This window comes from Canis lupus, chromosome 16 (assembly GCF_048164855.1).
Source record: "Canis lupus baileyi chromosome 16, mCanLup2.hap1, whole genome shotgun sequence".
Lineage (NCBI taxonomy): Eukaryota > Metazoa > Chordata > Mammalia > Carnivora > Canidae > Canis > Canis lupus.
This window is the reverse complement of record NC_132853.1, coordinates 13696299-13713837: the sequence shown is the minus strand read 5'-3', so window position 1 is coordinate 13713837 and position 17539 is coordinate 13696299. Positions and strand designations below refer to the sequence as shown.

General features: G+C 44.4%; 1 protein-coding gene across 5 annotated transcripts in view; it reads right to left on the bottom strand.

Moving 5' to 3' along the window:
* Window positions 1-4339: 4339 nt before the first annotated feature.
* The window catches only part of TRPV1 (transient receptor potential cation channel subfamily V member 1), a 36704-nt gene continuing 23504 nt past the window's right edge, over window positions 4340-17539 (bottom strand). For 4 of the 5 annotated variants that reach the window (XM_072778964.1, XM_072778967.1, XM_072778965.1 and 1 more), the window contains 6 exons: window positions 17171-17336; window positions 16666-16732; window positions 13420-13742; window positions 11849-11976; window positions 11175-11290; window positions 4340-4870 (listed from right to left, as the gene is read on the bottom strand). In XM_072778964.1, the coding sequence (XP_072635065.1) occupies window positions 4698-4870; window positions 11175-11290; window positions 11849-11976; window positions 13420-13742; window positions 16666-16732; window positions 17171-17336 (973 nt within the window). In that variant the 3' untranslated portion in view covers window positions 4340-4697. The remainder of the gene's footprint in view (window positions 4871-11174; window positions 11291-11848; window positions 11977-13419; window positions 13743-16665; window positions 16733-17170; window positions 17337-17539) is intronic. The other variant, XM_072778966.1, reaches the window with a different exon arrangement.

The window sequence follows — 17539 nt, the reverse complement described above, 5'->3', positions numbered from 1 at the left end:
ACACCCACAGGGCAGCCCAGCCTAGGAGACAGCAGGAGAGGCAGCAGGTGCCAAGGCCAAAGTTTTGGTCCCAACCCTTCTCTCTTGTATTTGATGCTTCCCATCACGGGCCCCAGCTTCCCAGCTGGGAAATTGGAATTATAATACCTACATCACAAGGATGCTGTGAAGAGTCAAAAAGGTCATGCTGGTGGGAGAGCCTAATGAGTGGTCGGTCGAGTGCTCTGCCCCGAGCCTTAGGAGGAAAGGCCACAGCTGAGCACCGGCCTTGTTGATCCCAAGGTGACCAGCCCCAAGACTTGGTGATCTGTCCTTCAATGTCTAGGATCAGATCCTTTTAGAGACAAAGGAAGTCCCCATTCAAAGCTTACCACCAGAAATTACACACTTCCGACCTTGGTGACAGACAGCCTCGCCCCTTTCTGGCTATATGACCTTGAGCAAGTCTTTTCACCCATTTCCTGTCTGTGAAATGTGCATAATAAATCTACCTTGCGGAATTACTTAAGAAAACACATAGGAAGGACTTGAACAAAGACCAGAGTACAGAAAGAACTCAATAAACAGTGACAGTTATTAATTCTTCCTGGTTTTATCATCCCAGTCCATTCTCCAAGCAACCACCTGGGCCACCTGTCTCCAGGTCAGACTTCCCCACAGATGGGGAGGATTCTGTGCCCTCCCTCCTCGCCCAGCTGTGGCTGTGACGGAGGCAGGCAAGGCTGGGTAGCCCTGACTGTCTCTTGTCACTCAGTAATTGCACACCTGTTCCCTCCGGCAAGACAGGACAGGACAGGGAGGGAGCAGGAAGTCTTGCTGACAGGGATGGCACCAATGACTGATGAGGCAGGGATTTCCCCAACTGCCATCCCTCATCCCATCCCTCATCACCACAACCTGCCAGGCCTGGGGAGAAGCAAGAGGCAGGCTCAGGCTTCTGCCTGTGGGGCAGCTGAACCTGTGGCCAGGAAGGGACAGGAAACCTGGTTTCAGGACCAACAGGCTTTATTTTAAAAAAAAAAAGATTTTATGTATTTATTCATGAGAGAGAGAAAGAGAAAGAGGCAGAGACACAGGCAGAGGGAGAAGCAGGCTCCCTTCGGGGAGCCAGATGTGGGACTCAATCCTGGGACCCTAGGATCACACCCTGAGCTGAAGGCAGACGCTCAACCGCTGAGCCACCCAGGCATCCCAGGACCAACAGGCTTTCATGTGGGTGAAGTAGGGGCTACTTTTGCAATTTTATATCAAGGGGTCCAGGAGTTCCCACACACATCTCCTGAAACTCCTTCACGAAAGACTGACCTTGGATCAATCATAGTCTTCCCCCTAATAATTAATTTCCCCTTCTGACTCAGCTCCTTGTCCTTCTTGGCTGGCTTCTTGCTGCCTCAGAACCCTAGGGATGAGGCTATTGCCACATTTCAGTGTTTACATTTTGCCTGGTGTTAGCACTTTTTATCAAAGTGCTCAGGCTGGAACTGCTCTAAGGGCCCCTGACCTCTACCCGCAGGCACCTGCTGTGCCCAGCAAGGAGTAAGAGGAGCCCCCTCTGCTGCGCCTGAGGCAGGGAAGCAAGGGCCAGCATAGGATTCAGAACTGGAGAAAGGGGTCTCTTAGGAAAACTGTGGGCCACACAAGAGACAGGCTCAGGCGGGAACCATGACCCCCCAAGTGAGTGGTAAGGACAAAAAGGGCTAAGGCCACTGAGGTGGAAGGAAATCTCCCCCACGGGGGAAGCGAGGGATGGGCCGAGGGAAGGGAGAGCCTTTGGGCTGGACTTGGGCTGAGGGAGGACAGTGTGCGCGCTGAGCAGAGAGGCAGGAGCGGGCCTGGGAGGCGAGAGATCCAGGCACGTTCGAGGAGTGGTGCCAAACATTGTTGGCAGGGGTCAGACAGGAACTGCAGGTTGGGCCCCAAGCCACTGAGTCAGACCTGACCCTTTCATCACAGGAGCCTACACTGGTCCAGCCTCACGGGGCACACAGTCCTCTGGAAGATGCTGCCACCCACCTGCTCAGGCAGGGGACCGACCCCGCTGAACAGAGGCATCAGGCATCCGCCTGGGCTCAAACCAAAGGCAACATTCCAGGCCGTGGAAACCCTGGCTGCACTCGCCAGGGGCTACAGGAAAGGCTGATTCCCCCCATGTTGGGGACCCACACAGCCCAGTGGCAGGAGCAGGGAGCTGGGAGTCTGGCCTTCTCCTCCCAAGCCTGGAACCCCTTCAAAGCCGGCATTGCCCACTCAGCCGTGACCGCCACATGGGTGACTTTGGAGTCACAGCTGCATCAATGTCCAGATACCCAGAAGGACCAACAAGCTTCTGCCCCCTGCAATCTGGCTGCTCATTCCCAGGAGCAGCCAAGGGCCATGCTCTGCCCACCCTTCACTGGGGACTTCAACTCCTTCCACAACAGCGACAGCGCTCTGAACAAGTAGAGCCCAAATAAAAAACCAACAGTGACAGAAGGGACCTTTTAAATGGGCTTTGTGTGCAGAGCAAAGCCCCCGAAGGGAGATGCAGCCCAGCCCAGGTGGGATGTGGCAATGAGAGGGAAAGGGCAGCCACTGGGTATTTCCACCCCAACCCCAACCCTGCTTCCCGGAGGCCCGGATTTTAGACAGCCCCTAGACATCTGCCAACATACCCTATCTGGGCCCCCATCTCACCAGACTGGGGTCAGGGTCTGTCCACCCTGGACTGTAAAACACCCAACAGAGGACATACCAGGCAGGGATCAAGCACACTTTCACCTCCTCCCTGCACCTTCCAAGCCCTGCAGGCAGCTGGTCCTGCTGGCAGGTGCATAAGCTCTCCCTCCAAGAAAGAGGAGGAAGAGAAGTGGTCTCTGTGGGGTGAGTGCACACAGGGATGGGCCGACCCCTTGACCTGCCTAGGGAATGCCCCAACTTGGTGCAGTGAACAAGGAGGAAAGGGAGCCAGGCATAGCTCCAACCATAGCCTCTGGCCTGGCAGATCCACCCTGACAGTGGTCAGGAGAGGCTCTGCATCCTGGCATCCTCCCCATCGGGGATGATGGCTTGTGGCTCATCCTGCCTCCAGGTGATGGAGGGAGGGACATGAGGACAGAGAGAGAGAAATAAAGATTCAGTGACAGATAAAAGGGCAAAGAACAGGCTACTTGCATGTGTGACCTTCTTTAAACAACCCAGGTTTACACAAAAGGTTATGATCATCATTCATTTTAGAAAAGAACATCCACAACACTAAGGAGAGCACTTGATGGAATGAGTACTGGGTGTTATACTATATGTTGGCAAATTGAATTTAAATTAAAAATAGGGCAGCCTGGGTGGCACAGCGGTTTAAGTGCCGCCTTCAACCCGGGGTGTGATCCTGGAGACCCGGGATGGAGTCCCACATCTGGCTCCCTGCATGGAGCCTGCTTCTCCCTCTGCCTGTCTCTGCCTCTCTCTCTCTCTCTCTCTCTCTCTCTCTCTCTCTCTCTGTGTGTGTGTGTGTGTCTCTCATGAATAAATAAAATCTTTAAAAAAAATTAAAAGAACACCCACAAGATTCCTTCCAGCTCTAAGTAAGTTTGAAGGTTGACCCAATTTGAAGAAACTTGCAAATATCTGACATCTACATGACCCTTTTGGAAGAGGGCCTATAGGAAAAGGGAGGTCCCACAACAGGAAGCAAAAGCCCTCGTGTCTCTGTTCCCCAAGGAGGGACTGGCATGCCCCAGCCCATTTTTCTGCCAGATAGCCTGGCACCATGGTTAAGTTCCAGGCTTTAGAGTCAGACTGTCTGGGGTCAGACCCAGGCAACGGTTTTTATTGGCTGTGTAACCTTACTAACTATCCTAGACTCAGTAGTATATATACACACACACATACACACACACAGATCACAGAGTCCACTAGCTATGCTAGCCCAATGACTGGCACAAATTTCACACTTATTATGATACTTATATATTTATTTATTTACTTACTTACTCATTTATTTGATGGATGACAGGTGGGATGGAGGTGGAAGTATGTACCACTATAGGGGAGTGGGACTATGGTCACTACAAATGGAAGGTCATTAAAAAATTCTTGCCACATGCTTTTGAGACATGGTTCTGTATTTTTATCTGAACAGCAATAGAGTTAATGTTTTTGGAACTGTGAAGTATCACACAGAAGGAAGAAGTCACTCTGGAAAAACCTGATTCTGGCAGAGCAGGAATAGGGCCAGCCTCCCCCACCTTCTCTGACAAATAAATGACATCACCCCCAGACCACTCTGTTCAGGGGAGGTAATTAAACACAATACAGAGAACAGCTTCAACATTTTACATCAAAGGACATGCTTTGTTCTAAGAAGTGTTTTCCTGGGCCTCATTTGCTTTTACTCAATAAAATAAATCAGGGGTATCACATATGTCCACACAAAGGTTCATCATTCATGATACTTAACAAAGTCGGTAAAAACATGAGAGCAAAATCCTTTCCTGGTGGGAGACTCACTTGCAGACAGTGGAGGGTATGAAGTATGAAGACTATCTCTTCCTATGCATCACCAATGCTTCACACAGCTTGTCCAGATCAGGCAAGGAAAGTGCCTAGGCAGGCACAGACCAGGCCAGGCTGCTGAGAGTGCCCTATTGTTCCCTACACAGCCCCTCGGCAGCAGTGGGATATTCTGAGGCCCAACAATGTTAAGAGAACCCTAGACAGGTCCCTCACTTCTCCCCTAAACCAACAGGATCCTTGAAGATCTCAGCATCTTCTGGCTTGAGGGACCCTGCAAAGTGCCTCAGATGAACTTCCTCCGGTTGGGCAGGGTGCCTTTCTCTTGTACTTGCATCTCTTAAAAGGGGAACCAGGGAAAAGTTCTTCCAGTTTCTTCCTGAAACTGAAGGGTAAAATACCATTACTGCCTTGGATGCAGCCAGCAGGAATAAACACTTATTTGTTGGCCTTACCAACTTGTTGGTCTCTTAAAAGGAGACCAGACATGTTAGTGCTTCCTAAGGTACATGGAGAGGTGCCATTTCCTCTTCCCTTGCCTGCTTAAGGAGCCTCATCCACTCTGGAGGATCCTAAATGCTATTCCTTCACCTCACCCTGACTTGCAGGGGCCTAATGAGAATCTCTTGCTTGCCTATCTCAGTCTCCATTTCCCCCCTGCCCACATGGGAAGAAGAGTAGTTCTCCACATAGCAACATAGGGGCCCCCATGGTATCTTCACATCAGGTCAGCCGTAGGGTGATGAACACCAGACAAAGAATCAGGACTTGGGGACCAGGCCCCACCCGGGCATAGAAGATTAGGAACAATGCCAAGGAAACTATGGTGACACTAGGCCTTGAGGTATATAGATAGATATAGATAGATAGATAGATAGATAGATAGATAGATATAGATAGATATAGATATAGATATAGATATAGATATAGATATAGATATAGATGATATATTGGCTCTCATGTGTGGGCAAGGAACTCCCTAAGAGAACCCAGGTGTCACCCCCATGGCCATCTTCAGCTTCCCAGCCACCTAGGCAAAATGACAACCAAGAGGGAAAGCTGCACATGTTCTCCTCCCACTCCCAGAGTCCTGGTCAGCCAAGTCCTCTTTGGCTACACCAGGTCTAATCTCTCTGGAAAACCAGCTTAAATTTATACCTCTCACCCTCAGGCCATGATTCAGACTCCTCTGCTGGTATCTAACACTGACCATGTGTCAAATGCATCAGGAATATGGGAGGCTGAGCCCATCATGACCACTCCAGCTGAATTCTCCCAGTCTTGGTGTTTGCCCCAGGCCTACAGGCTGACACTGGCCTGCCCCCAAACACAGTGCGATAGCAATTATCAACCGCCCAAGGAGGATCCATTGAAGGAGGATTTCATGGGGATATGAGCCAGGCCTCTTAGAGACACAATCTTCTAACTGGCTCAGTGTTGGGGACACTCAGCCTCAGAGACTGCTAGGCTCACCTCCAGTCCAAAGGCCCTCAAAGGAGGCATGGGGCTCCCTGTGCCCACTTCCCACAATCCTGATGCCAAGATTCCCTTGAGTGCTCTACCTAGCTCAGCTACTAACTGTTTCTTCCTTGGCCTGTCTCTCATGAATTCCTTCACTCTTTTTCAGTCATACACATGGTGTGGGTGGGAGAGTTCCTTGTTATCTGAATTATATGACTAGTCATTACTAAGGTGTCCACTGTTACAAAGTTGTACAAAAAACAAAATCCTCAGGAAATACTCACTAATTAATTATAAATGTAAAATCATGGAACCTCATGATTAGACATCTCCTACATCAACCCACGTAACATGAATGTGTGTATCTCTGCTACTTGGTCAATATACTTATTATTATCACAGTGAATGTGCAATGTTATAAACAGCCAACAATGTCATGCAAACACAATGCAAATCAACTGCAAAGTAAAACAGCAAATCTTTAAATGATGTGAAGTTTCATGAAATCAGTAAGAAAGATGTTGGAAAACTGCTCAAATTATAGGCAAAGCCATCTCTGAGTGGCTCTGTAGCAAAGTTAGACCAGTAACAATTGAAGAGATAAGAAGTATCATGACGTGACACAGGAAGTGCTTTCAATGAAACTCGTGGGAAAATTATAGGATTACAGGAGGCTCTTGATAAAATAGATTTCTACTTCCAGCCCTGATGGAGTATCTAATATTGGGTGACCCACTATGCTCTAAACAACCATAAAACAGGACAATATATATGCAGTAAATGTTTTCAGGCATAGGACACAGACTAAAAACTGCAATTGCTGAAAGAAGCGAAATTCACAAAGTGAGCCCCATGATTGCCCTGATGCTTTGCTTAAGGAAAATTTCTGAGTATGCTGTAGTAAGCTGGAGTACAAGCAGAGCATGGCAGTGCCTCTGAGCTAAGGAAGGAGAGATCAGAATTTTGGGTAGCTGAAACAACTAGAATCTGTGAGACAGGCACAGAAGAGGAAGAAGAAAGTGGGATGGAGGTCTAGAAGTCTCTGGGCTTGGGGCTTGACTATACTTGCACAATGTGAGACTGCATAAGGCTTATCAGACTGTGGCCACTATAGGGATAAAGGTTAGATAGAAACCCTAGAAGCTGAGCAGTACTGAGTGGAGAGACCTCCTTACCTTTTCTCTACTCTGAGGATCAGGCTAAAAATACCAGAAATGCCCTACTTACTCTATGTACCTATAGTAAGGTCTATGAGGGACCCACCCCAACAAAGCCTAAAATCAAGCCCTGAAAAGATCCTTAGTGGAAACAGTTTAGAGGTTGAGTCCCAAAAGTTTTATGGAATTGGCAAATACTTTGGCATTTCACATATCTACCATAATAAAGTTTAAAACTAAGCCTATACAAGTTTAGAGTGATTAATCAATAATTGAACTGCCAACTAAAAAATTCAATCCAGGATATCTACAACATATTATCCACAATGCCCAGTATACAATTAAAAGTTACTAGACATGCAAAGAAACAGAGAAATGTAACTCACAATAAGAGAGGAGGAAAAGCAGTCAATAGAAACTGTCCCCAAGATGGCCAGATGTTGGATTTAGCAGAAATTTAAATCAGCTATTATCAACATGTTAAAAAAAAAAAGGAAAATAGGATCTTGATGAGAGCACAGCTAGAGAATCTCAGTAAAGAAATGAAAACTATAAAAAAAAATAGGAATTCAAAAACCAAATAGTATAATACTTGAAATGGAATAGTCACTAGATGAGCTTAATAATAGTTTGGAGATGGCTAAGGATAGGATCAGTGAACTTGAAGACAAAACAAAAAATTACCAAATTTGAGAAACAGAGAGAAAAAAAATCAAGGAAAAATAAACAAAGCCTCAGAAACCTGTGGGACAATATCAAATGATCTAAAATACACGTAGGGGCACCTGGGTGGCTCAGTCAGTTGAGCACCCACCTCTTGATTTTGGCTAAGGTCACAATCTTGGGGTCCTGGGATCGAGCTCTGCATCAGGCTTCATGCTCAGCAGGGAGTCTGCTTGAGGATTCTCTCTCTCCTTCTGCCCCTCCCCTGCTTGCTCTCACTCTCTCTCAAATAAACAAATAAAGTTTAAATAAAATAAATAAAATAAAATACATGTGACTGGAGTCCCAAAAAAAAGAAGATAGGGAGAATAAAACAAAATATATAGTTCCCCAATTTGATGAAACATTGATATACAGATCTAAGAATCTAAGGCAAACCCTAAACAGGATAAAACCAAGAAAATCAAACCTAAGTACATTTTAGACTGCTGAAAAACAAAAATGAAGAGAATATTTTGAAAGCAGCCAGAGAAAAAAAGATAAATTACATACAGGAATTCAAATAATAGGCACCATTTCATCCATTCAAAAACAATGGCGGCCAGAAGATAATGGGAAAAAATAGTGTTGGAAAATTTTCTTTAAAAGAAAAAAAAAAATCGGGATCCCTGGGTGGCGCAGCGGTTTGGCGCCTGCCTTTGGCCCAGGGCGCGATCCTGGAGACCCGGGATCGAATCCCACGTCGGGCTCCCGGTGCATGGAGCCTGCTTCTCCCTCTGCCTGTGTCTCTGCCTCTCTCTCTCTCTCTGTGACTATCATAAATAAATAAAAATTAAAAAAAAAAGAAAAAAAATCTGTTAACCCAGAATTCTTTATTCAGTGAAAATATCCTTCAAACATGAGAATGAAATTTACATTTTCAGGTAAATAGAAGCTGGCATCAAACTGATTGACAGTGATAGAAATTAGATAAGTAGTTACCCAGGATGAAGAAGGTGAAACTGATTGCAAGAAGGCATTAGAGTACTTTGTGGCACAACGGAAATGTTCTATATCTTGAGTGGGGTGGTGGTTGCCTGAGTGCACATTTGCCAAAACTAACCAAACTATACATTTAAAATGTGTGCATTTTGTTGTATGTAAATTATCCATCAATAAACTATTAAGTTTATAAAACATTAAAAAAATGAGTTTCTCTAAGAAGCAATATCAAATGTGAAAGATGCAGTATTATGCTATCAGGCAGGTTGATCTGAAAAATTGTGCCCCTTCCCCCACCCTACCAAAAAAAAAAAAATCCCAAACTGTCAACACCTGATTCATTCTCTATTCAAGAATTAGTAACATCAGCAAAATGGTAAAGTAGGTCACTCCCAAAACCTAGGCCTCAACAAAAACATCCAAAAAACAGAAACTTTGAAACCAATGTTTCAACTCTGGGAAATAGTCCAACGTTTATAGCAACCAAGCAAATGCTGAATCATTTTTAAAAATCAATGTAAAAGTGATAAGGAACTGAAACTATAGAACTCTTACCAAAAAACATAGGAGAAAACTTTCAAGATATTGAATTTGGTGATAATTTCTTAAATGTTACACCAAAAGAATAAGCAACAAAAGGAAAGAATAGATAAATTGAGCTTCATCAAAATGAAAACTTTCACATCAAAGGACAAGTCACAGAATAGAAGAAAACACTGGCAGATGATATACCTGATAGAGGATTAATATCCAGAATGTATAAAGAACTTTTATAACTCAACAACAGGAACAAAAGAAGTATTTAAATGAGCAGAGAGCTCAAATAGACATTTCTCCAAGGAATATTTATAATGACAAATGAGCATATGAAAAAATGTTCAAAATCATTACTCATTAGGGAAATGAAAATCAAAGACACAATGAGATACTGATTCACATCCATTAGGATGGCTAAAACAACTACCACCACTGCAACAAAAACCCAGAAAATAGCAAGTGTTGGTGAGGATGTGGAACCCTCATGTATTGCTGGTAGGAATATGCAGTAATGTAGCTGCTTTAGAAAACAGTTTGGCAGTTCCTTAAAAAGTTAAACATAGAATTGCCATATGACTCAGCAGTTTCATTTCTATCCCAAAAAACTGAAGAAGGGCACTTGGGTGGCTCAGTCAGATAAATATCTGACTCTTGATTTCAGCTCAGGTCATGACATCAGGGTCATGAGATTGAGCCCCACACCGTCAGGCTCCATGCTGGGTGTAGAACCTGCTTAAGATTTTCTCCCTCTGCCCCACCTCACCTCTGCCTCTCTATGAATAAATAAATAGTTTAAAAAAGAACTGAAGGAAAAAAGTCAAACAGAATCTTGTACATCAATGTTTATAGCATTATTCATAATATCCAAAAAGGTGGACACAATCCTAATGTTGATTGAACAGATGAAATGGATAAATAAAATATGATATATACCTACAATGGAATATTTTTGAGCCAGACATAAAAGGTGTGGTTCCATTTATGTGAGGTATTTATCCTAGGCAAACTCACAGAGACAGAAAGTAGAATAGAAGTTACCAGAGGCTGGAGGAGGGAGAAATAGGAGCAATTGTTCAATAGGTACAGAGTTTCTGTTTGAAATATTGAAAATGTTTTGGAAATAGTAGCGAAGGTTGCATAGTATTGTGGATGTAATTAATACCAATGAATTGTACACTTAAAAATAGTTAAAATGGCAACTTTTGTATTGTATATATTTTAGCACCATTTTCTAAAAGCTAAAAAGAAATAATTAGTGCAGAATTATAATTACAACTCAAAATGTATTCAATTCAAACTAGGTTTGCTTCATTTTTAAGTAAATGTTCTCAATTACACCTTTAATTTAACATGTACTACTAGATGTTTACCATTAACTAATAAAGGACCTTTTTTCTGGTAGTGATTTTCTGCAGAGCATTTCTGCTTTATGATATACTCGTTACTCTTCCCATTCTTCCTCTGCCAGCTGGATGCATTCATGGAAGGTGAGATTTTGCCAATACCTGCTTGTGTCCATAAGCCTCACAGAACTGAATATAGACACTGAGTATGAGGAATGGGAAGAGGAGACAGGGCAGCCCACAACGAGGCCAGCTGTCTCAGATGGCTGTATATGAGATGGACTGCTTCCACTGGGGCACTTGAGGACAGATGCCTGGACCAGGGTGTTGGCGGAGCTGGTGAACATGGGCATGTGGCAGTTAGCTGTACAGAAATGTGTGAGAGTACACAAGAGTGCCTGTGATTGAGTGTGTGCAGGTGGTTGGCCCTCTTCCAGCATCCAGGCTATGGGGTGAAGAAGTCCAGCAAGGAGCAAGGAATCCCAAGGCTTTACCTGCCCAACATCAGGCCACCTCCATGCCACATCACCCTTCCCTCACACCTCACCTCTGCCTGACCGCAGGGAGAAGCTCAGGGTGCGCTTGATGCCCTCACAGTTCCCAGGGTCTTCATTGATGATACCTACATTGGTGTTCCAAGTGGTCCAGTTGACCTCATCCACCCTGCAGGGCAAGGAGACAAGGGAGCTGATGGCTTAAAAGCCATGCCTAGCTTCCCACATTGAGGGCTTGGTGCCACAAGTCAATCCCAAAAAGCCCATAGACCAGGATGGGGAGACATAGCTGATAGAGGGAGGGTTGTGAGGGTCCTGCATTCTGGACACCACCCTCAAAGCTGTGTTCTCTGACCACATCATAAGGCCCAGGGACTTTAAATGCTGTATTCTTGGTTCTGACCCTGATCACTAGATGACCCCTTTTGGACACCTCATTTTCCAGTAGGTTTCCTATGCCCACATTAAGTCCTTGATGCCTGCAGCTGAGCCTCAGGGTAGTCCCTGTACCTACCTACAGCTGACTTGGGAGAGTCCCCTATGTTCATGACTCATCCCAGGAGGCCCTTAGGCAGGTTTCTGTATCCACAGCTAACTCCAGGTGAGTTCCCTATGCCCCCAAAGTCCCAGAATGTCCTCTGTACCCATAGCTGGCTCTGGGTAGATCCCTGATACCCATAGCTAAGCTCCTGAGCTCCCTTAGCTTGATTTCCTGCCTGGGCATTACCTGAAACACCACCTGTAGTCATCCTTGCCGTCAGGTGTATACCCCACCTGCAACAGCTTGCCTGAGCGGAAGGCCTTCCTCATACACTTAAGGAAGCTCTTCTCCGTGTCCAGGATGGTGATAGCTCTCTGTGAGAGGGCAGAGAGACAGAGGGCTTAGTCAGGGGCTGCCCTTGGCTGCCAGCAGGGCTTCCAAGATCAGCCTCTCCAGAGTTTCTCCCAGCCCCAGTGCCCCCAAGCTGGACCTCTAGCACCTTCTACATCAGGCTTGTTTTCCAGCAAGTACACTGTAGCCCAGCAGGTATATACTCCAAGCTCAGCCCATCCAGCCCAGACCTGCCCAGGCACTGCTGGTGCCTGCCAGGTTGGGTTGGGGCAGGGCCTCCCATGAGTGATGTGGAGTGTCCAGCCCCAGACTCTTCCCTGAAGTGCCCACAGAGGGGCAGATAGTATAGTTGTTAAGAGCAGGATCACAAATGGGACTACTTGGCTTGAATCCTGATTGTGCTACTTCCTGCAGATAGTCCCCAACTTAAAATGGTTCAACTTAATGATTTTCAATTTTACGATCGTGCAAAAGTACTATGTGTTCAGCAGAAACCATACTTCAAGATTTGAGTGTGGATCTTTTCCCAGGATAGCAAAATATGGTACAATCCTATTGCATGACTGGACTGGGAACTCCCAGTTCAGTCATGCGATCACAAGGTTCAACAACCAGTACACTTAGAACCACTCTGTACCCATACAACCATTCTGTTTTTCACTTTTATTATAGTATTCAACACATTTCTTGATTATAAATCCAATACCTTATTATAAATAGGCTTTGTGTTAGATGATTTTGCCTAACTGTAGGCTAATGTTAATATTCTAAGCACATTTAAAGTAGGCTGGGCTATGTTGTGATATTCAGGAGGTTCAGTGTATTGAATATATTTTTAAATTACAGTGGTTTATTGGGATGTAATCCCACTGTAAATTGAGGAAGATCTGTAGTTAACTTGAACATATACCTAACATCTCTACACATCAGTGCCTTTATTTAAAAAATGAGAATAGTAATGGTAGCCACTTGATAGCATTGTTGTGAGAATTAAATGAGAGCATTAAAACACTTAGAACAATACCGTGTATAGAGTTAATGTTACTTAATAAGAATGATAATTTTATTACTGTGCTAGTAATAAAAGGTAGATGTGGACTAGATGGCTAAAAATGCAGCTGTTAGGACTCATCCCATTTTAGCTTCTCCCCCTAAGTCTGGTCTCTGGTGTCCATTCTAGACCAAGCTCCTGTGAGGTGCGTACCACATGGGGCTGAGCCCTCCATCTCCTGCCCCTGGGGACTGCCCAGCCACAGTAAACACAATGTCTACGAACACTAATTGATGATGCTTGGGAGGGAAACACTGCAGGAGAGATCAGAAGGAAGTCAACTAGGGGAGATGCTGCTGCTTGATCCCCCAGGACTGACTGTGCTCTCTGCCCTTCCTCAAACCCTATAGGGTTTCATATATCCAGCTGTGTTAAGCAGCAGACACAGCAGTAGACACCCTCTTGCTACACTTACCTGTAGTTTCCATATGTTCTTGCTCTCCTGTGCGATCTTGTTGACAGTCTCACCCATGAGGGCAATGAGCATGTTGAGTAGAAGGATATAGGTGAGAATCACGTAGGCCAGCAATAGGATGATGAAGACAGCCTTGAAGTCATAGTTCTCGGTGAACTCCAGGTCGCCCATACCGATGGTAAACTTGAAGAGCTCCAGACACGTGGAGTACAGGCTATTGTAGGAGCTGTCAGGTGGCCGGCAGCCAGGCCCTCGCCACCTATGCAATGTGGACTCAGTCGGCACAGAGTTATTCTTCCCATCCTCAATCAGCGTCACCACCGCTATAGGGCATGGGGAGGGAAAAGTGCAGCTGGATGGAAGCCAAGACAGATCCCCCAGCAGACACACCACCATATCCCTTGATGGGTCTCCAGCAGGGATGCTGCTTGGCCATATGGCATCTTTGTGTGGATTTAGAAAGAGAAAAACAGCTCTCTTCTCCAGAACTATCAGGAAATTGCCATATTATAGTTGACCTTTGAACAACATGGGTTTGAACTGCATGAGTCCACTTATATACAGGTTTTATTCAAAAAATACCATATAGTGTTTTTGATTCAAAAAAATACCATAACTATTTTCTGTATGATTTTATTAATAACATTTTCTCTAGCTTATTTTATTATAAGAATACAGTATATAATACACCTAACATATAAAAACATGTGTTAATCAACTGTTTATATTCTTGGTAAGGCTTCTGATCAACAATGGGCTATTACTAAAGTTTTGGGGGAGTCAAAAGTTATTTACAGATTTTTGATTGTGCAAGAGATTGATGTTCCTAATCTCCATGGTGTTCAAGGGACAACTATATTGTTTTGTTACAATAAGAACTTTATTGTAATCTGCTAGGAAAAAAAACTGTTAAAATAAATATGCAAATCTATATATACAATGTGAATAGAGTCATCTTTGTGCAGCACATGACCTGCCTAACTTTATATATCAGTCCCGAATCCACACCCAGCTTCTCAATCATAATCTTTCTGAATGTGCCCCTTAGAAGGTGACCCAGAGTCAGCCCCATTCTAGAACGATGGGGACTAAGCAGCTCAGAACAGAATAGCCTCTTGCTGTGTGCTACACTTTTCTTTGGGAAATAGAATCTGGGGCCTAAGAGCTTTTGTAGCAGTTATGCCCCACGGTTACTTCATATCCAGTATCCATTAACCTACATGCCAAGTCCCTTCCGTGGGTATTGATAGACCAAAGCCTTCAGACCAGGTGCCAGAGCCCACACACATCTCTATCAGTCAAAGCTGTCCATAACTCTGAGACAGAGATTCCAAAACAGGCTGTGGGGTGGGGACAGGGGAGGGTCTATGTGAACCATGTAAGTGCAGGACTCAGATGAGGATCAAAGCAGAACCAGGTGCCCAGAAATGCTGTGAATATGTCAGAAGGACACAGGAGCCAGCTTGAAGAGGCTCCCAAAGATGATTATTCAGACAATCTCAGCATCAAGATAGATGGTGATGGTAAAAATTACAACCTATTTAACAAAGTGAGAATCCATGAAAAATGAAACAAAACCAGAAAAGAATCTGTGAGGGCATGATGAAATAAATAACAAATGCATGTAGAATGGAAAACTCTTCCCTACAATAGAATGCTAGCTAATAAATGTAGAAGGAATGACAGAGTTAGAAAATCATCATCTGGCAACCATTAGAATTAAGTGATTCAGGTGAGAATCATCAGTGGATTCTAACACTACCAGTTAAAAGTCTGATGAGAAACAGGATATTTACCTAGTCCCAAAGCACCTCCTTACAAATTACTTATTGATTCCAAAGGGAAAGATAATTACTTTACAGGAATCTAGCAGACCCATCAAAACCAAGTAATTAAAGTAATTAAACGTAACGTCACTAGAGATGGGCTAAACAAATGTGGGATTCCTGATACAATGCACTGAGGAAGACACATATTCCTTGATATTTGAATAAAAAATGCACAACTGAATCTAATTGTGAGGAAGCATCAGACAAACCCAAATTGAGAAACATTGTAAAAACTAACTTTTACTTATCAAAAATCTAAGGTCACAAAAGACAAGGAAAGACTGAGGAGCCACTTCAGATTAAAGGTAACTAAAGAGACATGACAACTGAATGTAGTGCATGATCTGGAATTCTCACTTCTGTAAAGGATATTATTAGGACAATTGGTGAAATTTGATAAGGCTGGTAGATTAGTTTATACTATTGTATTGATGGTTATTTCCTTATTTTGATCATTATACATTGTTTATGTAAGAAAATCTTATTGTTTTTAGGAAATGCAGGCTTTATCCAATAGTAAAGGGCTGATCATGTCTGCAGCTCACTTTTTTTTTTTTAGTGTGGTGGTGGTGATGGTGTGTGTACATGTGTGTGCATGTGTAGCAGAAAGAGGAAGTAATTTTTAAATGTAAAATTTGGGGAACTGGGTAGTAAGTACAGAAAAGTTATTTGTACTATTCTTGCAACTTTTGTGAAAATATGAAATAATGTCAAAATAAAAAGTTAAAAGGGAAACTTGGATGGCTCAGTCAGTTAAGTGCCAATTCTTGATTTTTGCTCAAGTCACGATCTGCGGATCATGAGGTCAAGCTCTGTGCTGGACTTAAAACCTGCTTAAGATTCTCTCTCTCAAATGAGTGGGAAATATCAGTGAGGGTAACAGAACATGAGAGACTCCTAACTCTGGGAAACAAACAAGGGGTGGTGGAAAGGGAAGTGGGAGGAGGGTTAGAGTGACTGGGTGACAGGCACTGAGGGGGGCACTTGACGGGATGAGCACTGGGTGTTATGCTATATGTTGGCAAATCGAACTCCAATAAAAAAGTATATACAAAAAAAAATATTCTCTCTCTCCCTTTCCCTCTGCCCCTCCCCTGGTCATTCTCTCTCTCTCTCTCTTTCTCTCTCTCTTTCTCTCTCTTAAAATAAAATAAAATAAAATGTTAAAAAAAAAACTAAGCCAAAATGTAGCTATACTATAGGCAAGCAGAACTTCATACCTCTAAAATTTCTTACAATATTTTATGAATTGCATTTCCAGGTTTCCTGACCATTTCTGTGTTCTCTATTTTCCAGCTCTGTCACCTGCAGATACATAATCCCAGGGGGCCTCTCCCCACCCAGCCCCTGCAGAGTCCTCAGGAAACTGAGGTGAATAGGAGCTCTGCCCACCACCAGCCCTGAGCAAGCCCATTACCTGTGGAAAACCCGAACAAGAAAACAAGGTAGACAAACATGAAGCGACACAAGTCTCTCAGGATCATCTGCAGGAGAGAGCAGACTTGTCAGAACCCCAGTACAGTCCTAGGCAAGGCCAAGGGGAGGGTCAGGACTATGTAATCCTGGTTGTTTATCTTGAGCCCAAGTGAACTAGAGAACATGCAGGAGGGTTTGGTTTGGTGGTTCTCAGTTCTGGTGTCATGGGGAAATCATCTACACCTCCCCACTCCTTGGCCTTTGTTCTAGTGGGAGAGAGGTCCTGGTATATAGAGGAGTCAGGTTTCAAAGGAGCCCCAAACCTGGGTCAGGGCCAGGTTGCCTGATTCTTGAGGAATTAGCTGGGAAATTGGGTCCTGAGCTAAACCAGAACCTTCCCAGATATTGTAATATCCACAGAGGGTGGACAGAGTTTGTAGACCATGTCCCACATGCCCATGGTATAAACTGACTCTGTGGAGAACTACCTGGACACCGACACCCACCTTCTCAATCATAACAGCATAGATGCCCATCTGCTGGAAGCCGCGGGTGTAGTAGAGCATGTTGGTCCAGCCCATGGCCAGGGAGAACACCATAGAGGCCACGTACTCCTTGTGGTGGCAGAAGTACAGCACCACGGTCCCCAGCATGAACAGTGACTGCACAAAACTGAAGGTGGAGGGATAGGAAGCTTCATCTACAAGCACCGAGGAGGCCTGATCCCTCAGAAGCACAGACCACAGGCTGTGGCACAAGCTAGGGTTGGTTGTCCTGTCTCCTTTAGCCCATGATTCTCAGTAGGAACAACATCTTCTCCAAGGGGGCAAAACTTGGTTAGGGGGTGCAGAATCTTATTCTCTTTTTGTAGAAAG